Source organism: Somniosus microcephalus, chromosome 17, assembly GCF_052327205.1.
Source record: "Somniosus microcephalus isolate GS21.2 chromosome 17, FLI_Smic_1.0, whole genome shotgun sequence".
NCBI classification, from domain to species: domain Eukaryota; kingdom Metazoa; phylum Chordata; class Chondrichthyes; order Squaliformes; family Somniosidae; genus Somniosus; species Somniosus microcephalus.
This window is the reverse complement of record NC_141003.1, coordinates 66,757,241-66,784,244: the sequence shown is the minus strand read 5'-3', so window position 1 is coordinate 66,784,244 and position 27,004 is coordinate 66,757,241. Positions and strand designations below refer to the sequence as shown.

Genomic DNA, 27,004 nt, shown 5'->3' with positions numbered 1-27,004 from the left:
GGGGGATGTTTCCGTTTTGGGTGCAGGGGTGGGCTATTTCCGGTAGACCCCATCAGAGTGAGTGGCCAAGAGAGAGAAGAACAGGTGAGAGGTTGTTGTTAATGTTATTTTGTATTAGATATTGCTTTAATATTTAAGGATTGGTATAATATCTAAGATGCTGTATTCAAGTAACTGGAGGAGCGTTGAGATCCTAGTAAATATAGAGTTAAACATTCCCTCAATGGGCGACATATAGAAAAAAATAATTTAGCTGTTTAATTTGCATTATTAAGTTTCATTCTATGCTTTAATTTACCATTGGGGATGAATTAGTGGTAAATTGTATTTGAACTGTTAGCTGGTAATTGGTCAGTGTTACCACACATTTACAATCTTTTAACCCATTGTTTCCAGGGTCACTGGACAAGGGCTGCCTTTTGGGGATGTCTATTGTAGGACATGCAATTGGGTTCCTTCCTTTTAGATCTTTTTAATTAGAGAGTGAGTTGAGAGCAGGTGAAATACACTCGGCCAGAGTGGTTAGAATTTTTTTTTGTATTCTTTGCTTACAACTCTTACACGTTGGGCAATACGATAGGATGACTGGGTGCTGCTGAAAGAACTTGCACTTAGTGTTTTTCATGACCTCGGGGAGTCCCAAAGTGCTTCACCGCCAAAGAAGTACTTTTTTTTGAAGTGTAATCACTGTTGTAAAGTAGTCAAAGGCAGCAGCGATTTTGATTTTTTTTTAAAAATATTTTTTGGTACAGCAAGGTTCTACACACAGCAATACTCCACAAATAGCAATCAGCTAAATGACCAGATAATCCATTTTAGCAAATGTGGAAGGATAAATATTGGCTGGAATATTGGGAGAACTCTCCTGCTCTTCGAATAGTGCTGTGGGATCTTTTACGTCCACCTGAGAGGGCAGATGGGGCCTTGGTTTAACATTTTATTTCTCTTAGTGACTTGCAATATTTGAACTTTTATGCTTTCTTATCCAGTGGCAAATAATGTTTGTAATGAATACTGAATTAGCAGATTTATTTTTGGAGTTAAGACCAGGCTAACTGTAGATTGTGTGGGAGGTGAGTTTGGTTTTTCATAAGTCAGTAGCAACAATGTGGCCAGTCAAGGCATTCTCTAGAGATTACTTTAGAGTAATCTCTAATCATGGCTTTTGAATGCTATAATTATAGATTAATTGATTTACTTATAAGTATTAATATGCTACATTTGCCTCCACTTTTTCTTGGAAAAGGAGACTAGATTTTAATTCCAGCCTCAACCTGTATTTGTGCTTGGATGGTGTGTTAAGGGGTCTCTTGCTTGGCTGGAAGGATTTGCTGCCCAGTGTGGAACTGAGTCTGACAGACCCGACCAGTTCGGTTCCAGGTTTAATCCTGTGCTCGGTTGCCTGATCTCTGCCAGGGTGCTGTAATTGGCCTCCACGTCCTTGAGCTGGGAACGATCAGCCAGGTTCTCGCTCTTTTTATAAAAAAAAAAAGAGTGGGTACAGCAGAGATTTACGAGGATGTTGCCAGGACTGGAAAATTTTAGCTATGAGGAAAGATTGGATAGGCTGGGGTTGTTTTCTTTGGAACAGAGGAGGCTGAGGGGAGACTTGAGTGAGGAGTATAAAATTGAGCCGCTTAGATAGAGTGGATAGGAAGGACCTATTTCTCTTAGCAGAAGGGTCAATAACCAGGGGGCATAGATTTAAAGTAATTGGTAGAAGGATTAGAAGGGATTTGAGGAATTCTTTTTCATACGGAGGGTGGTGGGGGGGTCTGGAACTCACTGCCTGTCAGGGTGGTAGAGGCAGAAGTCCTCATTGCATTTACTTGAAGTGCTGTAACCTACAGGGCTACAGACCAAGAGCTGGAAAGTGGGGATTAGGTTGGCTGGATAGCTCTTTTTTTTTGGCTGGCACAGACACAATGGGCTGAATGGCCTCCTTCTGTGCTGTAAATTTGTTTGATTCTATGAAAACTGAAGTGACTTGAGCTGGCGTGGAGTGTGCATGTGTATTGTTGGGCTGGTGCAATGTCAAGCTTGGCTGTGATACCTTGATGCCAACACGCATGCACATATACACAACTTGAGCAGGCTCATCCCATGAAGAATGGCCACTTTGAGGTGTCTGATTTAGTACCTTTTGGGGGTGGGTGAAGAGGAGGTGAGTTCACTTTGCTTGCCATGTATATAATTATCCGGTAGGTCAGGCAGCATCTGTGAAGAGAGAGAGTTAACGTTTCAGGTCGATGACCTTTCGTCAGAACTCTTGACCAAAGGTCATCGACCTGAAACGTTAACTCTGTTTCTCTCTTCACAGATGCTGCCTGACCTGCTGAATATCTCCAGCATTTTTTGTCTTTATTTCAGATTTCCAGCATCTCCAGTATTTTCTTTTTATATAATTATCCTATTGACCTGCTTTGAGTGTGTGTTAAAGTCTGGGATCCCTCCCTCTGATGAGTAAGATCGGTTTGAAATATAGTTAAATGCAGTGTGCAGACTGGTGATGGGATCAACTTGAAGTGGTGATTTGAGTATCTGAAGCTAAACATATTGGATAACATTAAAATACAATGGTTTATATTCCCTAGTTTATTGTAAGGTTAGTAACAGTATTAAGAATTAAACATTCCTGTTGTAGATCTAAACTCATCATAGAATGATGATGCTGGCTATTCATTTTTAGCACTAACTTTAAAAGAAAATACTAGCCTCTTGTATTGAGGCACTTTTTACTTAATTGTCTCAAGTGTTTTACACAGTGTAGTGATGGTTGGACACATTGGTGCTAAGGTAGCACAAGGAACTGTAATTGGACTCCTGCTTTCCCTGGTACAGTATGTACAGAGAAAGACTCAACGTATGTTATCATGCCCATTGTACTTTGCTGTGGGGCTGGATCTTCTCAGAGCAAACTGTTACTAAAATTATGTTGGAGAGTCCAGGAGAGCTAAGATATGTATGGAGCTGTGCCTCAAACAGTTGATTAGTGAGGCAGCTGTAATGTTGCAGTGAGGTGTGTATTTTATTTCTGTAAGTTTATAAAGCAGTACCTGTAGTATGTATTGGAGCGTTACAGTAGGGGTTGATCAGGATATCCCAAGGTGTTAGAGCAACGGGTATATATTCCCCAGTGTAGTTGTAGACAGGGGGATGGAGTAGGACAGCACATTAGAGAACCTTGTCATAAGAGCGGGCAGATACAAGTCTGAAAATGAAGCAATCTGTAAAACAAAAAAAAGTTGCAGAGAAATGGTAGCAGTCCAGGAAATTCAGATGATGCAAACTGAGGAAATAGTTTGATGTTTGTGGCGGGGACAAGGATATGCAAGAGGCTGTGAGGAAGTGGATGTAAAAAGAAAGGAAGTGACTGGAGTTTGATGGGGGAAGGGCTGAGCAGGGGAAAGCGATGAACAAAAGGAGCGTGTCCTTATGTGTAGAAGGAAGGAATGGTCATGTTCTGGTAACCTGCAGTAATTGGAATTAAATTGTCTGGAAAGATTTAAATCATCGCTAATAGTCCGTCATTTTTATGCCTGTATTTGGCAGTAACGTGAACATTTTACGGTATTGAATCCTGGCGAATTCCTACCAGTATTGGAATGGGATTAGCTGCACCTTTTGCTTCCTTTTTGTACCAGCTCGCAGTTCAGAACCCAGTATTTGATTTCAACATTGGATGGTTTTTACAAATAAAGTGAGTTACTTTTAGGTTTATGTCGATTATCCTGTATCCAAGTTGAGAAACCAAGGTGAAGTGAAGAGCTAAAACCCATTGTTTATACTTCAAGCTTAAAAAGGGTGAAAGATGAAATAAATTGGGTAGCTGTGGCGCGATGATGACGCGCCTTGATTTTAAAAATCTGGACAGATTCCTATTGTGGTAGCACCTAACGAAGCATCTAATTTATTAAATACTTTCCGTGACTGTAAAACAGAATTTATAGAGAACACTCTGATCAGTGATTTTACAAAAGGATAATTAAGGAAATTGAGTTTTAAAATCTCCTACTTTGGCTAAGTATGCTTTATGACAGGAAATGACTTGCATTTATATAGTGCCTTTCATGTCCTTGACATTCCAAAGCTTTGCACAGCCTGTGAATTACTTTATGAAGTGCAGTCACTGTTGTTTTGTAGGCAGCTGATTTCCATACAACAATGCGAGAAATGACCAGTTAATCTGTTTCTGGCGGTGTTGGAGGGATAAATGTTGGCCAGGAGAACTCCCCAGCTCCTCTTCAAATAGCACAATGGGATCTTTAAGTCCACCTGAGCAGACAGAACCTCTGTTTTAACGTCTCCTCTAAAAGGCGGCACCCGCTCCCTCAGTATTGCGCTGAAGTGTCACCCTAAGCTGACTGGAGTTTTGATGCCAAACTTTTTTCCTCCCTCCAATTTTCTCTGTCTCCTGTGAGAGACAGTGCCCGCAGGTCCCAAGTGTCCTGTAGTACATCACCCAAGTGGCCATCTTCATTAGTGAACACAGAACAGTGAGTGTTAGCAATGGGCGGCATTGCAGCCGAATCTGATCCTGACCATGAGCACCATCCACATGCATGTTTTCTAGCAAGGGTCAGTTACTAGATGGCAATCAGGAGCTGGAACCTTTCCTGGAAGAGTAGCTGAGTTGTAAAAGCTTTTGTTCCAAGGACCGAGGAAGAAGCAGCAGATAGATTTTTAAATGACTCAGCCCAGGCTGCTTGTGCATCTGCTGGTAATTGGCTAGAAGATCACTGGCACAGGTACAGCCTGCCTGGCCACCCATGATGCATGGGAAGGGCAGGCTGAATAATGAGGCAAAGGCAGTCGAACAAAACTTAATTACTTTGCCTTATAGCCCAAACATGTACTCTAATCAGTGCTCTGATGAAGCGTCTCACCTTAAATGTTAACCTACTTTTGTTCGAGTACCCAGCATTGTGTTTTTTAAATTTTTGAATTTCAGCACTTTTTTTTCTCTCAACTCAAGGAATAAGCTTCTTCTTCATTTTCTTTCTCTTCCCTGTTTTTTCCTCAACACTGCATGTGTGTTCACACAATATAGCCCAAATCTTTGGGTTTAACATTCCCCTTCCCCTTTCAGAAAGACCACAGACATGATGGGTTTGACGAAGCTCGTTCTGTACCTGACCATGTGTGGCGTTTATGCCCTGAGCAAACCCACCGAGAAGAAGGATCGTGCCTTCCACGAGAAGGAGCTGAGCGACAAGGTGCACGATGACTCGGAGAATTTTGAATACGACCACGATGCCTTCCTGGGAGCCGAGGAGGCAAAGACATTCGATCAGCTCACTCCTGAGGAGAGCAAAGAGAGGCTTGGGTGTGTAAGAAAATGTTGGAAAATGCTTAGCAAATAATGGTTTGCATTAGAAAAGTTGTAGAGCTGTTCACCAGACTCATCAATATTCTGTATCGGGACGCAGCCAACTTTTATTTCATTTGAAAGGGTGCAAGATTTGGAACTATAAATACTGAGATTCTGAGTTGGGATCTGTACCACTAGACGTATGGGGACCCTCTGGTGCGAGTTAGGTTCTATACCACCATAGATGCCGCAAGTTCCTCCCGTGATGGAAGCTGGGTACCTCAGCATTAATGGTGTGGAGAGTCCCTCCATTGATGGGAGTCGGGTGCTTTAACCAACACTGGTGCAAAAGATGACTCCTTTTGGCAGTTGGGCACTGTAGCAGCAAAGGGGTTAGGAACTTTAGATCAGAAGGTGGCTGCTGGTTTTACTTGCCTTTTTTTGAAAAGAAAAAACCTTAATTAGAACAGGACTGTAATAGTTTAGTTACTAACTTCCTCTGCAGAAACACTAACCGCTAGATCAGTTGGCTTCTGTTTATTCTGATTGTGTTGATGCTGCCCTGTGTTCTCTGAAACGCGTGGTTTGTAAAAGCCATTAGTGGGATGCATTACCCCTCCCTGAGCTGCGAATGTGGGTATTGTGCTGTGCCCCTCCTGGCTGCTTGGAACTTCTGCCAGAATTGGACTTCAGGGTCCTGAGATTTTTTCAGACTTTCTGGATGAGGGTGTGGCTGTAGTACTGATGGTTATAGTGTGTGTGTGTATACATGAAACAGTTATTTTTCATCGTGAGCTGTTGCCATTGAGATTTAACTGATCTGCTCCCTGTCCAGTCTTGTCTCTAAACTGAGTTGTCTACTGGACTGTGTCCAGAGTGTACTTTCTCAAGTTGGATCCTCTGCTGGTTGGTGGACGGTGTGTTGCAGTTAGCCTCTGCCTCTGAGCTAAGAAGGGAAGGTGAATTATCCAAGGTACCCACTCCTGATCATCGCGCAGTGACTCCCAGAGGGAAGTTGCTCGAGTACTGAGGACACATAGTCTATCAACATTTACTATTTAGATTTGCATGTGAAGAATAGCCATTTGGGTGAGTTATTGAGGGGGTGGGTGGGGGTTGGTGCACGCAGATCTATATCCGAGCGAGAATCAGCAGCTTCAAGTGAGGAGGGGGTGAAGTCTTTTTCTTCTAGCAGTAAATGTAATGTAAAGTGCATGTTAATTCACAATGAATAACTAACTCTTTAAGCTCATTCTGCAACAGAGAGTCCCTGGGACATGCTCACTTGAAAACTGGTTTTGTGAACCATAATTCTGAAGCTGAGTTTTAACTGAGTGGGTGTTGTTGCTTTCATTTACTTCCTTACAGAGCATGGACTTGTTCTGCAGCTTGCGACTAAAACCCTTTTGTTCAAATCATCACTTGATCGTCTCGTGCTTTTGCGCAAAAACAGCTTTTTGATTTTCTAACTTTGTTGGTTCACTATCCCTCGGCATTGACTTCAAAATCCTCATTCACATCCACCTGTGGTCTTTCTACACCCAACCCTATGTCGTAGCTTGCACGCTCCACCCTTCCAACTCTGATCTAAGAGTTGCCCCACTGACCCACTCCCAACAGCCATCAGTGGCAGACGGTGGCATTGCTATTTCCCTCCCCACCTTCAAAAATCTCTTACTAAATCTACTTCTTCGATGTGCCTTTGGCCACCTCTCCTAATTCCCTTCCTCCTCCTGCTTTTGACAGACTGTTGAAGCGCCATGTGATGTCTGTCTCATCTCCAGCAGAAATTCAGTTAAATTTGAGTCCCAGTTGGGCTTGGAATGCAAGCATTGTTACATGGGTTTATTGAGGCCCACTACACCCGCATTGGATCTCGACCATCCATTTTTTCATCATGCCTCTTGCTCTTTTTTTTTGGAAATGTGTCCAATTGTCAAAAATGTCTGCCTGTATACTGTACAAAAAAATTCATGTAATATGCTGCAATGTGCAGTATCCCATCAAATATTTAATTTTATGTGCACTTACTCATGGCTCCAAGTTCTCCCATACCAGATCAGGGTTTGTGCAGAGTACAAACGCTGCTCTGTTTTAACAGCTTCAGAAGAACATCCCTTCTACACTACTGTGATATTTTCCCCACACTAGCACTCTGTGACCTTTGAGTGGTAGGTTGTGAACATTAGTGTGCCTACTTAGTACATGGTTGAGACGGCCCCAAAATCAATTCCTTTGTGACAGACTGATTTCATTCCACTAATCTGGCTGGATTTGAACTCCGGTTCTACAGGTGAAAGAATAGTGGAGTACTTCTTTAATTAGCCTTTTAGGGTTCCCCGATGATTAATTACTGAACCATAAAGATCAGCAAGATCCTCAAGTCAGTCACTGGTTTGTACAGTTAGCTGGTCCCAGTTTGGCAGCACTGGGGACATTACAATTGGGCTGTACTAGAGAGATGAGAAAAATCAGCCAAGATTGGTCCTGATGCAATCAGTCTATCATGGAAAGTATGATGGCATCTTGAGGGTAGGATTTGGATGTAGTGCCCCCCCCCCCCCCAAATCGTCCCTCGTACACCTCTTCCCCACCTTCTCTCTTTCCCCCCCCCCCCCCCCCATGGTCAAGTAGACAGACACTCGTGAAGACTGGCCACTTGGATGAGGTACTGGAGGAAATCCTGCACATGCAGGAGCTGTACCAAGCATGGGTCACTGCCGTGGGGGAAGAGGAGGACCCTGTTACAGGCCTATTTGAAAAATCAATGCCCTGGAATGGTACTAACAACCTCCTGATGATTTTGAAGGCTGTCATTTTCTTTCCGCTGCTGTACAATCCCTTCGCATCCCCATACCTGCACAGTAGAACCTAACCGTCTTCACCAAAGGCACTTTTACATTGAATGGGTGCTGAAAAGAGCAAAGGTGCAGTATTGCTGCAGCTGGTAACACTCTAAATATACCCAGGGATCCTCCAGATGTCCAGCACCATGGCCCATTTTACCCATGAGTCACCATACTCTGGCCTGCTGTGGCCCTTGGTCGGGGCGGACGTAGGAGCAAGGTAAATGGTGGCGAGTGCCCCACAAAAGTCTTTGTTTCTGTGCAACTCTCCAGGATCCCCTATGTCGAATGTAAAAGTGCCTGTCGATCAGCTTCTCCAAGCTTCTTTCCTAACCTTTCCCGGGTTTTCTGACTCTCCCAACAGAAAAATTGTAGATAAAATCGACGGAGACAAGGATGGGTTTGTTACAGAGGAGGAACTTAAGAAATGGATTAAACTTTCACAAAAGCGTTGGCTTTACGAGGATGTCGACCGTCAGTGGAAGGGTCATGATCTAGACGACGATGACCTCGTGACCTGGGAAGAGTACAAAAATGCGACCTATGGGTCCCTGTTGGGTAGGTTTTTTTTTTGAAAACCCTTTAAGGTCCAGAATCTGACCCTGCCATCTACACGTTTTTTGTCTCTTTGTAGAATGGTAGTAGATAAAATAGATGAGGATAAGGACGGATTTGTGACGGAGGCAGAGCTGAAGGCCTGGATCAAGCGGGCTCAGAAGAGGTACATCTTCGAGAATGTTGGGCGCCAGTGGCCTGATTTCGACAGTAACCAGGACGGGCTGGTCTCCTGGGAGGAGTACAGAAACGTAACGTACGGCTACTACCTGGGTAAGGAGCAGCAGGCGGGACAATGAGCAGCATGCAAATAATTAAGGGATGGGGGTCGATGGCAGTAAACGGAAGGTGGCATTCCAGTGCTGAACTACTGTGCTGTGGATTATAGGAGTGATTCAGAAAGAATTCTGATGCTCCTGGCATTATCGGAGACTTCAACTGCACTAATTTATCCTTGTGGAGGTTGGTAGTTCAGCAATAAAAGTTCACGTCCATCAAGAAAATTGCCGTCATACTTACTTCATTATACTTTTTTTTTCCGCCTGCATTTTATCCTGTTTCCTTTCCCTTTTCCCCTTTGTTTCCTCCTCTACTAAAGGCAGTGGCTCCTGATGGCTATAGTTCTATTGGCACTGAAGCCCTCCTCCACCTGAACCAAGTGGCCACTTTGCATATGTGAAGGTTCTCGGTGGCTTGGTTGGCCACTTGATCATGGGCATAGTAACAAGAGCAGGCCATTGAGCCTGTTCACCATCCTATTGGATCAGGGCTGGTCTGTACCTCAACTCCATTTACCTGCCTTTGGTCCATAGCCCTTGATACCCTTAGCCAACAAAATTCTATCAATCTTAGTCTTGAAAATTTCAATTGACCCAGCAGCATCCACTTTTTGGGGAGCGAGTTCCCAGATTTCTCCTACACTTTGTGTGGGGGGGGGAAATGTGCTTCCTTATTTCACTCCTACATGGCCGAGCTCTAATTTTAAGGCTGAGCCTGATCTTGTCCTCATCTGATGGCCACATGAACTTTCAGCAGAGCTTCTTGGCTAGTGCTCTGGAGTAGGAATCCTGCTGTGTATATAACCTTTTAAGAACATAAGAAATAGGAGCAGGAGTAGGCCAATCAGCCCCTCGAGCCTGCTCCGCCATTCAATAAGCTCATGGCTGATCTGATCCTAACCGCCAATCCACTATCACAGAACCATCTCCTGAATCTAACAGAATTAGACACATGAAATAGGAGCAGGATCAGGCTACATGGCCCCTGGGCCCGCTCCGCTACCCACAGGGCCATGACCAATCTGAACCTAGACTCATGTCCAAATTCCTGCCCGCTCCCCGTAACCCTTAATTCCCTTTACTTCTAGGAAACTGTCTATTTCTGTTTTAAATTTATGTAATGATGTAGCTTCCACAGCTTTTTGGGGCAGCATATTCCATGGACCTACCACCCTCTGAGTGAAGTAGTTCCTCCTCATCTCAGTTTTGAAAGAGCAGCCCCTTATTCTAAGACTATGCCCCCTAGTTCTAGTTTCACCCATCATCGGGAACATCTTCCCCGCATCCACCCGATCCAACTCCTTCACAATCTTACATGTTTCAATAAGATCGCCCCTCATTCTTCTGAACTCCAATGAGTAGAGTCCCAATCTACTCAACCTCTCCTCATATGTCCATCCCCTCATCCCCGGGATTAACCGAGTGAACCTTCTTTGTACTGACTCGAGAGCAAGTATGTCCTTTCTTAAGTATGGACACCAAAACTGTACACAGTATTCCAGGTGCGGTCTCACCAATACCTTGTACAACTGAAGCAATACCTCCCTATTTTTATATTCTATCCCCCTAGCAATGAAAGCCAACATTCCATTGGCCTTCTTAATCACTTGCTGCACCTGCATACTAACCTTTTGAGTTACGTGCACCAGGACCCCCAGATCCCTTTGTACTTCAGTACTTTCCAGTTTCTTGCCATTAAGATAATAACTTGCTCTACGATTTTTCCTGCCAAAGTGCATAACCTCACACTTTCCAGTATTGTATTCCATCTGCCAAATCTCTGCCCACTTACTTAGCCTGTCTATGTCCCCTTGAAGGTCTTTTATGTCCTCCTCACTCACTACTTTCCCCCCCATCTTAGTATCATCTGCAAACTTTGATCTGTTACACTCGGTCCCCTCCTCCAAATCGTTAATATAGATTGTAAAGAGTTGGGGACCCAGCACTGACCCCTGCGGAACACCACTAGTTACTGATTGCCAGTCTGAGAATGAACCATTTATCCCAACTCTCTGCCTTCTGTTAGATAGCCAATCCTCTATCCATGCCAGAATATTACCCCCAATCCTGTGATTTTTTATCTTAAGCAATAATCTTTTGTGTGGCACCTTGTCAAATGCCTTTTGGAAGTCTAAATACACTACGTCCACTGGTTCCCCTTTATCCACCCTATACGTTACTTCCTCAAAGAACTCCAGCAAATTTGTCAAACATGACTTCCCCTTCATAAAACCATGCTGACTTTGTCTTATTAAATTATGATTATCCAAATGTCCTGTTACTGTCTCCTTAATAATGGACTCCAAAATTTTACCTACCACAGATGTTAGGCTAACCGGTCTATAGTTTCCAGCCTTCTGTCTACTGCCCTTTTTTAAATAAGGGTGTTACATTTAGCAGTTTTCCAGTCTGCCCCCGGGACCATTGCCGAGTCCAGGGAGTTTTGGAAAATTATTACCAATGCATCCACAATCCCTACCGCCACTTCCCTCAAGACCCTAGGATGTAAGCCATCAGGTCCAGGTGATTTATCCGCCTTGAGTCCCATTATTTTACCGAGTACCACTTCCTTAGTGATTTTGATCGTGTTTAGCTCCTTTTTCCCCCCCCCCCCCCCCCCCCCTTAGCCCCCTGTTTGTCCAGTGTTGCGATATTCTTAGTGTCTTCTACTGTAAGGACTGATGTAAAATATTCATTCAGTGTTTTTGCCATCTCCATATTTCCCACCATTAATTTCCCGGTCTCATCCTCTAAGGGACCAACATTTTCTTTAGCCACCCTTTTTTCTTTTTATATAACTATAAAAACTCTTACTATCTGTTTTTATATTTTTTGCTAATTTACTTTCATAATCTATCTTCCCTTTCTTAATCAATCTTTTTGTTATTTTTTGCTGTCTTTTAAAGTTTTCCCAATCCTCTATCCTCCCACTAGATTTGGCTACCTTATATGCCCTTGTTTTTAGTCGAATACTATCCTTAATTTCTTTACTTAGCCACAGATGGCTGTCTTTTCTTTTACACCCCTTTCTTCTCAGTGGAATATATATTTTTTGGAAGTTGTAAACTAACTCCTTAAATGTACACCACTGATCATGTATCGTCTTACCCTTTAATCTATTTTCCCAATCCACTCTACTCAATTCTGCTCTCATACCTTCACAGTCTCCTTTATTCAAGCTTAGCACGCTTTCCCCTTTAACTTGATGCAGGGCAATAGCAGCATCCTGGCGATACCTAGAACAAAGAACACATCCCACTTTGTTGTCCTGTATTGCTCAGTACTATACTGCATGGTGCATTTTCTCATTGAGCCATTAGAAGTTGAGTTCTAACTGGTGTGGCAATTGAGGTAAGGTCCCTAGTAGAAGGGTTGGATGAAGTAGGGTTGGGAGGAGGCTCGTGTGGATAATGAACACCGGTACAGACCAGTTAGGCCAAATGGCTTGTTTCTGTGCTGTAAATTCTGTGTAATACTATCTGTTGGCATTGGTTATTTAGTAGTTAAACCTGTTTCACATCGGGGTTTGGATCTGTAGACTTTCTTTTTAAAAATAAAAAAAGTAGCAGCACACTATTTTCATCCACTAGTTTTTCATAAATGGCCATTCTAGCATGACTGCTTTGAGTGGCCTCTCTGGGATGGGTGACGGGGGTAGGGGGGGAGGGATGGTGTAGAACTGCTGCACCTTTCTCCAGGTTGCTTCCTTCCAGCATTTCCACGGCTCCACCCACCACCACAATCCTTATCCGTCCACACATGGCATCTCCATCTCATTCATTCACCAGGTAAGTCCTTGAATTTTTCTTTTTATATTTTATACATGAGGAAACTTGGTAAGTTAAATGTTTTCCTTTCACATCTAAGACCAATAGCTCAATCTGATGTAATGGAAGTCTCCTTTTGTCTGGCTGTTGGGTCCTACCTAATGACTTTGGATAGTCTCTATCCAGCTCCTGCTGCAAGTGGGTTCACAGCATACAAAGCTCCTAATTCAAAACTCAAAATTGACACACTCGTTTGAGCAGCCACAAAACTGCTGCACAGCTTGGCGGGACATGCGCACAAGGCAGGTGCAGCACTTGTAACCATGCCTCGTCTCCACTCCAGCTGCTGGGAACTCCGTGAGATGGTTTCGGCCATTGAGTGTCACAAATGTATCTCGTGTAAACAGCTTGGCTTAGTCATATCCATGTGTGGAAGTGGTGAGCAGCAGTTGTAAGGGTTTGTGCAACTAAAATATTCTAACTTGGGTCTCTGCGTTATGATGGCAGGTGAATTCTGAGTTGGTGAATCTCATGAGAAAGTGTCTTTTGAGTTGTAGTTTGGGGTGCATTATTTATTACTGTGCCCAGTCATAGATTGAATTACTGGACACAGTGCACTTTCTGCACTGTGGAATTTGGAATGCCAATTGCTGTGTTGAACGTCTTATGGTTTTCTAGTATTGGGCATTTCATTGGTAGACAAAGATATTTACGATAAGAGACTAGCATGCAGGAAATATGTGGGGATCAGCCTCCTGGTTTGGAGCAGGGTGTTTGCTTTGACAGTGTGCCACTTGACATTTGTGATTGGCACATCTCTACTGTGTTAACACCATGAAGGGACTAGGGTATTTCAACACTTCATTGTGTGGATAGTGTAGTAAATTGTAGTCTTGTTCAGTGACCACATTGTCGTCATAAACTAGCAACTTGGCAGTCCAAGTTTTGGGTAGTTCTCCCAGCATTGACTGATAACTGACTCATGTCAGCTGACAGACACCTTCTGGTTACTTGTGTTTAGCTGTGGCTGAATGTTGCAGCTTTCTCCCCACCTCTGAAGCACTGTGTAGTTTCACCAATACTGGCAGCCAGTGTTCCCTCTAAGTTGTGCGCAGGCTGCTAGCCGGTTTTTGCATTGTAAGTACTGTGCATGTACAGAAACTTAAAGGGACTGCGCATTAAAAGAAACAGGCCACGCAGAACAAAGCGCAGCTTGCAGGGAACATTGCTGGCAGCCCTCCGGTATCTTTCTCAAATGGTTAATCATGTGTGAGCAGAGATGGCCAAGCTAATCATGGGAAGCAGTGCAGTCAAATCTGGCCCTCTCCTCAACTGATGCCCAGATGTAGTCTCCAGGAAGGTCAATAGATGTGGATCTGGCATAGGAATCTGGACTATTCCACCATTTTCCTGTTTCCCCTCTTCCCATTGGTCACCAAGGCCAATGAAATGTCCTGATTAAGGTTGACTAACTCGGCTTAGACCAAAGATGAAACCCAACACCTTCCTGTTGAGTGTTTTTGAAAGCACTTTTTATAAATGGGGGGTGGGGGGAAACTCTCTGGGAATGTAAGTCATGATGTTGCCATTTATGGGGTACTACCATGGGATTGTGGAAACTCACCAACTTTTTTATTTAAAAGAATGATATAATTTGCCTTTCATAACTTGAGAAAATGCCAAGCTCAGTTCCCAGCAGAGTTTCCTGCTGTAGGGCAACACCAGCAAGAATGAAGTACTATAAAAATGAATGTATAAACACCGTCATTGTTGTTTCATCAGTTGACACCGCTTACAGAACTTTATCTGGACCCTGGCATTCTCTCTGGGACCGATCCTTCATTCACTTGTGTCTCTGTTTTCAACCTGTTAATGTTGTAATTATTCTCTCCTCTTGCCCGCTTTCTCCTCCCCTACGGTTTGATCTCCACAGATGATGTGGATGCTGACGATGGTTACAACTACAAACAGATGATGGCAAGAGATGAACGCCGGTTCAAAAGGGCTGACCAGAATGGTGACCTGTTTGCCACAAAAGAGGAGTTCACTGCCTTCCTGCACCCGGAGGAATACGACCACATGAAGGACATCGTTGTGCTGGTCAGTGCTTCCATGTTTTCTCCCCTCCCCCAAACTAAAAATTACATATTAAAGCACGGAAACAGACCATTCGGCCCAACTGGTCCATGCCAGTGTTTATGCTCCACACACGCCGCCTCCCTCTGCTTCATCTAACCCTAGCAACATATCTTTCTATTCCTTTCTCCCTCATGTAGTTATCTAGCTTTCCTTTCAATGATTTAGTGCATCAAGATGCAGAAGAGCTGAATGAATATCTAGTAAGGGCTGGGATTCCAGGTTAGACGGATAGACTGCTTTGGCTTCTTGAAACCATGCAGCTGGTCAGGACTGAGTAACGTAGATTGTGACGATACTTTTTTTGTTTGTTATCGGAACATAAGGCATGTACAAGACCATAAAGGACCACTGTGGCCCATTTGGCTGATTCCCCAAAAAACACACATCCTGTTTTTTTTTTTAAACTGCTCATCTCAATTACATTGTTTGCCAGCAAATTATCTAGTTTCTTGTTGGATTTTTAAAATGGTCCTTTCCACCTTCATGCCCCCAAGCATCCTGTTTCACACTCCCAACCCTGCACAGTTAAACCTAAACTGTCTGTTCCCTTCCTTCTGAGCATGACTTTGGCTCCTTGGTTACAACTTGTGTACTGGAGACTTTTCATTGTTCTTGGATATTTTCTTTGTGGCTGTTCACCCTTTTTTCTGGAGATTGATTTGATTAAACTGGGAGTCCACAGCAGTGGTGATTTGTATATGATTGGATGCTAGCGAAGGCTCAATGGTTGCCATCATTGCCAACTTTAATTTTCTGCTGTATAGACACTCGGACTCTGCCGAGGACAAGACTCCAAATATGGTCACCTGCTATGTTCATTCCATTTTTAGTAGTTTTGTACGGACCAGACTTTAAACAGCAAGCAGAACTCTTCTGTATTCTGATTGAGTCATATTACCTCCTGCTGTTGACAGTTTATACACAGAAATAAACGAAAGTTTTGTGTTTCTCTGGCAGGAAACTATGGAAGACATTGATAAGAATGGAGATGGCTTCATTGATCTGGAGGAGTATATTGGTAAGTAGACCAGAGTTGGAAGAGTGCAGGGTCAGAGAAAGGTAAAATTGGAGGGTGATGTTGTACCTGATCAGTTATTGACAATAGCTTGTATGGCACCTTTTTGATGCTACAGTATCTCGAGGGAGTGGGGTGGGGGGGAGATGCACCATAAACCAGGCTGATGTGGGGCTGGGGGAATGCTGTGGAGAAAGTTGTAGGTGAAGGAGAGGATTTTGACATTCCATATGTTGGGGTGGATGCAGTGACAGTGGTGATTGGCAAGGGCAGAAACATGTGCAGGAGTCATAATGTGACAGGATTTGGAGGCCTGGATGAGTTGGAGCTTCTAAAGTGTGGAGCTTGGTAGGAAATCTGCAAACATGATGGTGAGGTAGGGATGGAGTGATGCTGTGCACATGGAAGTAGTCTTGGTGATGGACGAGAGGGGTCTGAAGCTCAGGTTGGGGCCAGATTGGACACTTGAAGCTGTATGTTATAGCTGGAGAAGAGGAATGGAATTGGAGCGGATGTGATGTTACGGGTAAGAATTGGAACAGATGGCTTTGGCCTTGCCACGGTTTAACTGGATGAAGTTCTGGCTCATCCAAGGCTTGATGGTCGGTTTAATGGTCGACTGGACAGCAACAGTTGTGAAGTCACAGGTGGTGGTGGAGAAGCTAAGTTGGGTGTCGTCGGCAAGCATCTGGAAGTTGAGTGGGAGAGATGGGCTCGGATAAACTATTGGAGGACTGTAGAGAGGAAGGGGAGGTGAGATACAGGAGAAGAGGTAGAATGGATCAAGGGCTTGCGAAGAAGCCAGTTGATGTGTTTTGAATGTGGGGTAAATACCTGAGGACAGAGAGCGATTTGATTTGAAATGAGCTGGATGAATCTCTTAATACAAAAGCAAAATACTGCGGATGCTGGAAATCTGAAATAAAAACAGAAAATGCTGGAAATACTCAGCCGGTCAGGCAGCATCTGTGGAGAACGAGAAATGGTTAACGTTTCAGGTCGATGACCCTTCGTCAGAACTGGGAAAAGTTAGAGATGTAACAGATTTTAAGCAAGTGTAGGGGCAGAGAAAGGGGGGAGGGGAGGAAAGAGCAAAAGGGAAGGCCTGTGATAGGATGGAAGGCCGGAGAGATTAAGAGATGGTGCAAGGCAAAAGGAGATGGTAATGGGACAAGTTAAACAAAAGATGGCTCTAGATGAAATGTGAATGGCACTGGCAGAATAAGAGGTCTGCCATGCGGGAGAGAGAAAAAAATATATAAAATAAAAGGAGAATAAAAAGGATGGGGCAGAGGTTATGGTCTGAAATTGTTGAACTCTGAGTCTAGAAGGCTGTAAAGTGCCTAATCAAAAGATGAGGTGCTGTTCCTCAAGCTTAAGTTGAGCTTCATTGGGACAGTGTAAGAGGCTGAGGACTGAGTGAGAGTGGAGCAGAGAATTAAAGTGACAGGTGACCAGAACCTCGGTCACCCTAATGGACTGAACGGAGGTGTTCTGCAAAGCGGTCACCCAATCTGCGTTTGGTCTCCCCAATGTAGAGGAGACCACATCGTGAGCAGCGAATACAGTATACTAAATTGCAAGTAGTACAAGTAAATCGCTGTTTCACCTGGAAGGAGTGTTTGGGGCCCTGGACAGTGGGAAGGGTGAAGGTAAAAGGGCAGGTGTTGCATCTCCTGCGCTTGCATGGGAAGGTGCCGGGCAACGAGTGAACGCTTTCCACCCTTCCCTCGCCTTCACATGGTCCATCTCCGACTCTTCCCTTCCTCGACTTCTCTGTCTCCATCTGTGGGGATAGGCTATTGACAAACATTCACCACAAGCCCACTGACTCCCACAGCTACCTAGACTACACTTCCTCCCACCCTGCTTCCTGTAAGGACTCTATTCCATTCTCCGCGTTGCTCCGTCTCCACCACATCTGTTCTGACGATGCCACCTTCCATACCAGTGCTTCCGACATGTCTTCCTTTTTCCTCAACCGAGGATTCCCCTCTTCTGTGGTTGACATAGCCTTCAACCGTGCCTGTTTCATTTCCTGCACTTCTGCCCTCACCCCTTCCCCTCCCTCCCAGAACCACAATAGGGTTCCCCTTGTCCTCGCCTTTCACCCCACCAGCCTCCACATTCAATGGATCATCCTTTGCCATTTCTGCCATCTCCAGCATGATCCCACCACCAAACACATCTTCCCCTTACCTCCCTTTCAGCATTCCAAAGGGACCGCTCCCTCCACGACACCCTGGTCCACTCCTCTATCGCCCCCAAAACCCCTTCCCCTTCACCTGGCACCTTCCCATGCAAGTGCAGGAGATGCAACACCTGCCTTTTTACCTCCTCCCTTCTCACTGTCCAGGGCCCCAAACACCCCTTCCAGGTGAAACAGTGATTTACTTGTACTTACAATTTAGTATATTGTATTCGCTGCTCACGATGCGGTCTCCTCTATATTGGGGAGACCAAACGCAAATTGGGTGACCGCTTTGCGGAACACCTCCGTTCAGTCCGTAAGTTTGACCCCGAGCCTCCGGTCGTCTGTCACTTTAATTCTCCGCTCCACTCCCACTCAGACTTCACCGTCCTCGACCTCTTGCACTGTTCCAATGAAGCTCAACATAAGCTCGAGGAACAGCACCTCATCTTTCCATTACGCACTTTACAGCCTTCAGGGTTCAACAATTTCAGACCATAACCTCTGCCCCTGTCCTTTTTATTTTTTTTTTTTCTCTATCGCCCCCATGGCAGATCTTTCATTCTGCCAGTGCCATTTACACTTCATCTAGAGCTATCTTTTGTTTCTTAACTTGTCCCATTACCATCTCCTTTTGCCTTGCACCTTCTCTTAATGTCTCTTAATCTCTCCTGCCTTCCATCCTATCACAGACTTTCCCTTTTGTTCTTCCCTCCCCTTTCCCTGCCCCAACACTTACTTAAAATCTGTTACAGCTCCAGCTTTTTCCAGTTCTGACGAAGGGTCATTGACCTGAAACATTAACTCTGTTTCTCTCTCCACAGATGCTGCCCTGGACTGCTGAGTATTTCCAGCATTTTCTGTTTTTATTATGGATGAATCTCTAAGGGGGTTGACGGTTAAATGGTGGTGTAGGTGGCCAATTACTGAGACACTGGTTCCAGACTGGAAAGGTTGTGGAAATTTCATCTGTGTTCATTATCCAGTCAGGATAATGGATTGCAATGTTAAGTTGGTGTCTTGAGTATTACTTGATTATTTATGATAGTGTGGGGATGCCTGGGGAGGCCATTTTTCTCTTGAGTTTTACCTACAGTAAGTCACCTTTGACAGACCAAAAAAATGGGAGAGGTGTTCTTGGTGCTGAGGACAGTACATTGTCTGTTGAACAGAGTTGGGGCCAAATGGAAGTTTTTGTACTTTGCTACGTGATGCAAAAGTGGTATTGTCAACTAAGGATGGGCATGCAGAAGGTCAAAGGAGAAAGTTGCTGACCGTCTGACCTCCCCTCGCTGGTTTCAGGTGATATGTACACTGCGGACAATGATGGCCACGAGCCCGAGTGGGTGAAAACTGAGCGCGAACAGTTCACCGAGTTCAGAGACCGCAACAAAGATGGCAAAATGGATAAGGAGGAAACCAAAGACTGGATCCTGCCGGCTGACTATGACCACGCTGAGGCTGAGGCCCGCCATCTTGTCTACGAATCTGATGAAAACAAGGTGAGCTGTGCACGCTGCTCGTCTAGTCTTAACTTGTTGGACTGAGTGTCGAGCGTTTAGCTACGTTACCACGATTTTCATCGCTCCACCATTGGCGTCTGTGCCTTCAGCTGCCTAAGCTCTGGAATTCCCTCCCTAAATATCTCGGCCTCTCTACCTCTCTTCCTTAAAACCTTGATCACCTCTCCAAATATCTCTGTGGCTTGCTCTTAAATTTTGTCTGTTAACGGTCCTGTGAAGCGCCTTGTGACTTTTCACTACCTTAACAACTTTCATTTACAGGTAGTTGGCACTTTTAACATAGTAAAGCGCTTCATGAGTGGACAAAATTGGACATCGACTCACATAGATATTGGGACAGGGAGGTAGGTTTTAAGGCGAATCTTGGCGAGAGAGGTAGAGTGGCTGGAGTTGAGGCTCTATATAAATGCAATTTTTATTACAAAATGGATCAATCAGACTGTGCTTGGATGGGGAGGCAAAGAAATCAGCTCTGGTTCTTGTTCCTGCCTGTTGTTCAGCCAAATCTGATTGAAGTGCCTGTGTGTGGACAGCAGATGAGGGCATGATCAGGCTTGGGCTGTGGCACCTTGCATGGTGGAATAGCATGCTAGCATCCACTGTTTGTTTAGATGAAGAATGACCACTTGGGGAGGTACAAGAGACTGCTAACTCCTGTGAAACCCTATCCAAAGAGAGATGGTGGGGGGAGAGAAAATGAGTCGGGGGAAGGAATATGCAACAGAATTTATTCAATGGAATATTTAGTCAGTATGCATAGGAAATCAGTTATTCTCTACTCGAGCTGACCAGTGATCGAGTGGAAACAGTGTATATGGGGAGGGGGTCAGGAAATGGAGATCGTGCATATGGGGAAGGGGATGAGCTATGATTTTTCTCTAAGATTAGGAAGGGAATTGATGCAACTCGCAGGCAAATTGTTCAGATATCAAATACCAGCACAGACTAGTTTAAAAGTTATTCGAGCATCAGCATGGGTGTTGAGCAGAGATCTGCCCCCCACCTGGCAAAAGGGAAATTATTGTGGAATAAGTTGAGGGAAAGGCATTGAAGTGGACAATTCAGTAAGTTCAAGAGCCAATTGAATGCATTGCCAGAGAGAAGGGATTGAGTGTTGGATATGGTGGATGGGATTGATCTGTCCAAGGGGCAGGATTGTTTCCCTGTTCCTAACAGCTGTGAGTTATGTGGCTCCAGTGTAACTGTTTCTCCCACCCCCAATCTGTTTCAGGATGGAAAACTCTCGAAAGAAGAAATTGTCAATAAGTACGACCTGTTTGTGGGGAGCCAGGCCACAGACTTCGGGGAGGCCTTAGTAAGACACGATGAGTTCTAAGTGTGTAGATAACTACTGCAGAGAAAGAAGAACAAGAATCCATTCCATAAAGAAGGGATAATTTATTTTTTACAACTTGCTGTTTAACTCAGTGTTCTGTTCTCAGGCTGTTAACTGAACTTGACTTGGGTGCAGAGAAGTGGGTGGGGGGTGCGGGGGGCGGTTGCAAAGAAGCAGCCACCTTGTGCCCGGAGAGCGACGTGTTACTCATGATTTATATTTACTTCCCATGTATGTGTAAAACCAAACCTCTTTATTTTTGTATTGTGTTTTTTTTTCCTTCCTTGATCAAATGATTTCAGAACAACTTCAAATCCCATGCAGAACCCGTTTACATGCCAAGAAACCCCAAGGCCTGGTTTATAGCAGTCCAGAACAATTGCTCATTGTACATAGAATTGAGAAATGGTTTGATTATGAAAGTGCTTTTTGATCAGACCTTGTTTCATATCTGAACGACAGAATAGTAAGAGGGAACGCACGATGTGTTTGTACAATTGCTATTTTGGGGCTCAAGCCAGTGTGTGTACACAAAGCACACGGGGACCAGATACACTTTCAGTAATCTACTTTGGCCATCTGTCACATTTTATTCTACAGTGTTCATCCATCTTGTAATGTTACTGCCACAGGGTGAGACAGAGTAGAATTGTCCTATGAACATATGACATTGACAGGCAGAAAAAGACCAGCTGGTCTGTCAAACCTGCCCCACACCTCGTCATGACTAAGCATTTCCAATCCCCAGCCACCGCGTAATCTCCTGGGAGAGGCAAAAAATACTCTCCGACCCCCACAGGCAATCGAAACCAGTCCAGGAGATCACGTGGACCAAGTGTATCTATAAAGACACTTGCCTTCTATATGCTGCAATCTCTGCCCCAGTCAAGAACCAGTCCAGCTCCCTCTTGAAGGCATAATAATTGTATATAGTATTGATCACATAATAACCATTATATACCTTTGTCCCTATCTTAGCCTTTCACTGGCCTCATGGTTTTTATAGGCTTAAGAGTCTAGAAATAAACAGTATACTAAGTTTTTAACCCAACTGGTGATTGGTTTAAGGCAGATTAATCTCACTGGGATGGGGGCAGGTGCCCCATACTGCTGATCATAAACTATGCAGGCATCCCTCATGAGAATTTAAATTTTGTCCAAACAGTTAATGTGAAACATTGCCCTGTAACTCTGCCAGTCATTTGTTATCCTATATTTACCATCATCTTGTATTTTGAGGAGAAAATATATATTTGGAGAGATTAATATAAATATTCACAATAAGGGACGTGCTACTTATTTAAAAAAAAGAAAAGGCACTTGCAGCTAGTCACTGAGTAAATTCAGTGTTCTATTTGTACATACAATGAGATGCCTGTAGTTGATTTTTCTTGGTATTGATGCATTGTGTGTGTGAATGGAGAATATATCTTTCTTGTGCAGTCCACTTAGATTAAAAACAAAATGCAGGAAACACTCACCAGATCAGGCAGCATCTGTGTAGAGAGAAGCTGAATGACCTTTCATCAGAAATGGAAGTGTTGACTAAATTTTCATGAGGAGTTGGTGGTTATGATGACTTGCATTCATTGTGTTTGACTAAATTGGCATTCAGCAGCGCACAGGTTTTGTTGCCTTGAGGTTTCGAGAACAAGACGCAAGTGTGAAGAATTCTTCCACTGAAGTTCACCAGTATAGCTCATTTTGTGGGGGGAGAGGGGTATACGTCACGGCTACAGCACAACGGTTTAGTGTGGTTTCATTGAGTGTGTATGAAGGAAGTTAAACTCGCACCAACAGTGCGGTGTGGTTTGCCTGCAGGCTGCAGAGGTATGTGCTTAAAAGTTCTTTGAACCTGAGTGTTTATTTAAAAACCACACAGTACTGCTGGGAATGACTGGTCTGATCTCACTCCAGTCTGTCAAACCTGCTTAAAGCAGTGTCAATCTATCATATAATCGATCGTGGAATACTCTCCTTGCCCCTGCTCCACCAGCTGTACGTCAGCCTGCATTTGAAAAAGAAAAGGTAGCTAATTTTTCCAATGAGGCCCTTTGTCAATATCCCTCCCACCCAAAACATTGACCCATCTTTCTCGATAGCAAAATACTGCAGATGTTGGAAATCCGAAATAACAACAGAAAATGCTGGAAAAACTCAGCAGGTCAGGCAACATCCGTGGAGAGAAATTTGAGTTGACGTTTCGGGTTTGACCCTTCTTCAAAACTGGAGAGAAAAGGAACTAGATCGAAGGCAGGGCTGCGATCGGACAAAAGAATAAAAGAACCAAAAGAAGTAAAAGAGATTAGAAGCTAGACGAGATGGTAATAGGCTGGGATTAGGTGTAAAGTGTACTGGCAGGGCAAAAGATAGCTGCCAGGTGTGAGAGAGAAACAAAAGGAAAGGGGGGGGAGGAAAGGAGTGGAAAAATATAAGTAAAAATGAAATAGGGGCCGAGGTTATGATCTGAAATTGTTGAACTCGATATTGAGACCGGAAGGCTGCAGAGTGCCTAATCGGAAGATGAGGTGCTGTTCCTCGAGTTTACGTTGAGCTTCCGTGGAACAGTACAAGAGGCCAAGGACGGTGAGGTCCGAGTGGGAATGGAGCGGTGAATTGAAATGACAGGCGACCGGAAGCTCGGGGTCACCCTTACGGACTGAACGGAGGTGTTCCGCAAAGCGGTCACCCAATCTGCGTTTGGTCTCCCCAATGTAGAGGAGACCCATCTTTCTCGTTCGGTTGTAGGCTTAATTTCTATCATTATCTGTTGCGATTTGATTCTTAGTTTACCCACATTTTATGTTTTACCACTAAAAATGAGTGCTTTTTTTAACTGCAGGTTGCAATCCTTTAAGCATGTGCTACTTTGTCTTTTCATCCATGCTTTCTGTTGATTCCCAGTTCCCGTACCAAAGTAATGATCTGACCTTGATTACATAGCAATGACAGCACTGGAACGGGCCACTCACCCCACCTGGCCTGTGCTGGTGATTGAAGAGTCGTAGCACGGTGCTGATTTTTTAAGGGGGAACCACTGCGGCTAATGGTGACATTAACCATAATCTGCATCCGCCTCTTTTTTTCTTCCCCACCCCAAAGTGTTTGTCACCCATGCCCTCTAGTCAAGAGCCTGATTCCGAGCATTGGATGAAGCCTCTACACTCACTAAAGCTCTTGAAGGGAAAATGGGATCCATGTTCTCTCCCGCACACTCTAAGCTGTGGTTTTTCTCTCTGCCCCCGTCAACTGATGTTATGGTGACTAGTCTGCTGAATCTATGTGATGTGTGTTTTGACAGTTGAGTCTATTTTGCCCATTTGGTGCTGAGTTTTTTTTTTTAGGTAGCTCCTGGTGGTGTATATTGTTAATCACCTTCCTCTTTCACATTGAGCTGGTTGCATAACCAGGAGAGAAACTAGAGTCCAATACCATAAAAAGTGACAATCTTAATGGATGACATTTCTTTCTCCTTTCATCACCCCCACCCCCCCCCCCCCCCCCCCCCCCCCCCCCAAAATCCACACACGAGGTTGTTCCCTCCCTTGCTCATGGTGCTGTTGTCACCTACCCTCAAGTGCCTGGCTTGAGATTGGGAGTTTAGCCTCCAGTGTAAGCCCATCTCCTTCCACTGTCCTGTACCACAGCAGTTTTGAAAGTGCACACTTGGGAGTGTTTTTGATCTCTGCCCCCCCCCCCTCAGTGTTTAACCAGACAGCTGAGTGTCTTTCCTTCAGCAGATACTGGATTCCTTTTCAAAAATTAACTTGTGACAGTTCTTCAAAGATTATAATTAGGCAATTACTGATAGTTACAGGCTGGAATCCTAATTGAGGGATTCTGGTGATATTGTTTATATATAGGATAACGGATACCTGGGAGTGAGTTACACGCCAGGATATAATTAAGGGGGCTGAGTGGTATTTATATATAAAATAACACATATCCCGAAGAGTATTACAAGCTGAGATCTAATCCAGGAGCTCAAAAGGATACCCAGAATTGTAATAGTTAACTTCAGTGGGGTACTTTTATAGTTTGTCGCTCTTTTATACCAACATCACCATTTTTGGTGCGTGCTTCATTTTCTCCCACCCCCAGAGCCCTGTCACTTACCCAGCCTCCGTGACATGCAGCATACAAGAAAGAGGATTGGATTATTTTCTTGGTGGTGAACTTAATACATTTTATTTAGATTTTGTAAAATTTCCTTTTAAATATTAATTCAATCTAGTCCAAGTTTACATGTTATGTAGGATGGGGACTGGGTTAAGCACTACCCTTTCATCACTGCAACCTGGGTTCAAATCTAGCCTGAGCAGAACTTGGACAGTCAGTACCTGGTTCCGAATGGACATGGTTTGGGAGCACAGAACTGCCCATTGTTTCCCACTCAATCTCTCAGGGTGACTGATAGCAGAAGTGAAATATATCTTGCTGGTGCAATAAGAGGTGCTCTTCTGACATTACCCAAACTGTGTGTGTCAGTAATAGAGCTCCCTCTACAGTACACCATCTAATCAGTGCTGGAACTGCCCTGGGAGTGTTTTATTCTGACACTGGCCTCCTGAAATGGAAGCTATTTTTTACCCCAGCACTCGTAGCCCTTGCCTTGAACACACAATTAACCAAAAACAAATAATAAAGGGAAGTTTTTAAGCAACTGCTGTCTGGATTTGTCCAGCATGCTAACAGTTGAGAGGGACATTAATTGTACTTGGCGTTCCTTGCATTGTTGCTTTAAAATGCTGTCCTCTTCAGTGTTGGGCCTTTTGTGAGGTATAAGGTCATCTGTTGGCTTTAGCTTGGAGCAGGAGGCAAGTGATGGTAAAGAGTTTTGTAGTGACTTCAGACTAGTGCCGTGGTAGGTAACGGTCAGGCAGATGCACTAACCAGCTGTAGAGACATAGTCTGTGCTGAGTTCTCCAGTAATCCCCATGCTGGGAAGTACCTGCGTGTTAAACTGTCCCACCCGAGAGAGATTTTGCGAAGGTGAATATTCAGCCACAGGCTGTTTTCGGGCCCCAAAAGCTTGAGTTGTCACAAAGCCCTTCCTCATTTATTCAAAATCTATGTATTGGTGAATTAGGAAAGAAAGAGTTGTGTTTTTTTTTTAAAGTTCCGAAATGAGTCGTCTTCCAATAAATGAGGGCGATTTGCAATACCTGATGGACTGGTTCAAGATCGGATGTGATAGGTTATTCAACTCTGGAGCTATCAACACTTACTGCCTCTGATGACACAGGGATGACTGTGTTGGGGGGCAGCTATTGCCTGTCGAAATGCATCCTAGCACTTTTAAGGGGAGAAAACCAGAGGGGAAAGAACAGGTGGTTTAGTTTGAGACTGAGCAACAGATTTGCACCCAATGTAATGAAAGTGCAGAGTATATCACGTGCTGGGTGAGGGGCAGAAGCACATGTTTGTAAATTAAACTACTTGGATCATGTGCAGAAAAATCAGCTGCATTGCGTCACTAGGATATTCAGCACGTGTGTTTTGTATATATTTTCACCAAATCCACTTAAACATTTAATTTTGCTGCCTGTGGCCCTAGGGCAGGTCTGAGCTGTCGCTCACATTGTACTAGAAGTGTCAGTAAATCACACGTCTCTATGATGTATCAACACTCGTACATTTTCTTCATGTAAAATGTTTGCCTGTGTCTGCTTCAAATTGAATTCTAATCCTCAATAAAGTTTTTTAAAATAGAGATTGTTTGTTTATTTTGCTAAGTTCCCGGTTCTACCTTGTGCTCTTTGTCTTGAAATCCTTCGCTTTGCCGCAGTTAGTTTTGTTACAGTTCTGGATTTTTACGGATCGCCCACTCTTTCACTGTTCTAATTGTAGTTTTCGTACCGGGCCTTGTTCCCCACAGTCTTGGAAGCTGGACTTTTCTGTACTGTGCCCTCAGATAGCTGACGAGCAATTATTGCACCACTTGCTTTCTATATTTATCAATGTCTAGTGCTGTGCTTCCAAACTTTGTACAGTATAGTAGATGTCGCTACACCGACCAGAGATTTCCAAAGTAAACAAATGA

General features: G+C 44.1%; 1 protein-coding gene across 3 annotated transcripts; it reads left to right on the top strand.

Annotated features, from left to right (window-relative positions):
* Window positions 1–26,674, top strand: LOC147105811 (calumenin-like). 3 transcript variants are annotated; one of them, XM_086010583.1, is made up of 7 exons: window positions 1–84; window positions 5,090–5,326; window positions 8,792–8,985; window positions 14,691–14,857; window positions 15,854–15,914; window positions 19,405–19,604; window positions 20,857–26,674. In XM_086010583.1, the coding sequence occupies exons 2-7, from the start codon at window positions 5,103–5,105 to the stop codon at window positions 20,959–20,961; spliced, it is 951 nt and encodes a 316-aa protein (XP_085866709.1). In that variant the 5' UTR covers window positions 1–84; window positions 5,090–5,102; the 3' UTR covers window positions 20,962–26,674. The 3 variants fall into 3 exon arrangements, with proteins under 3 accessions (XP_085866709.1, XP_085866707.1, XP_085866708.1); XM_086010581.1 differs by lacking the exon at window positions 8,792–8,985 and adding an exon at window positions 8,522–8,715; XM_086010582.1 differs by lacking the exon at window positions 8,792–8,985 and adding an exon at window positions 8,522–8,715 and having other exon boundaries at window positions 38–91.
* The last annotated feature ends 330 nt before the right edge of the window (window positions 26,675–27,004 follow it).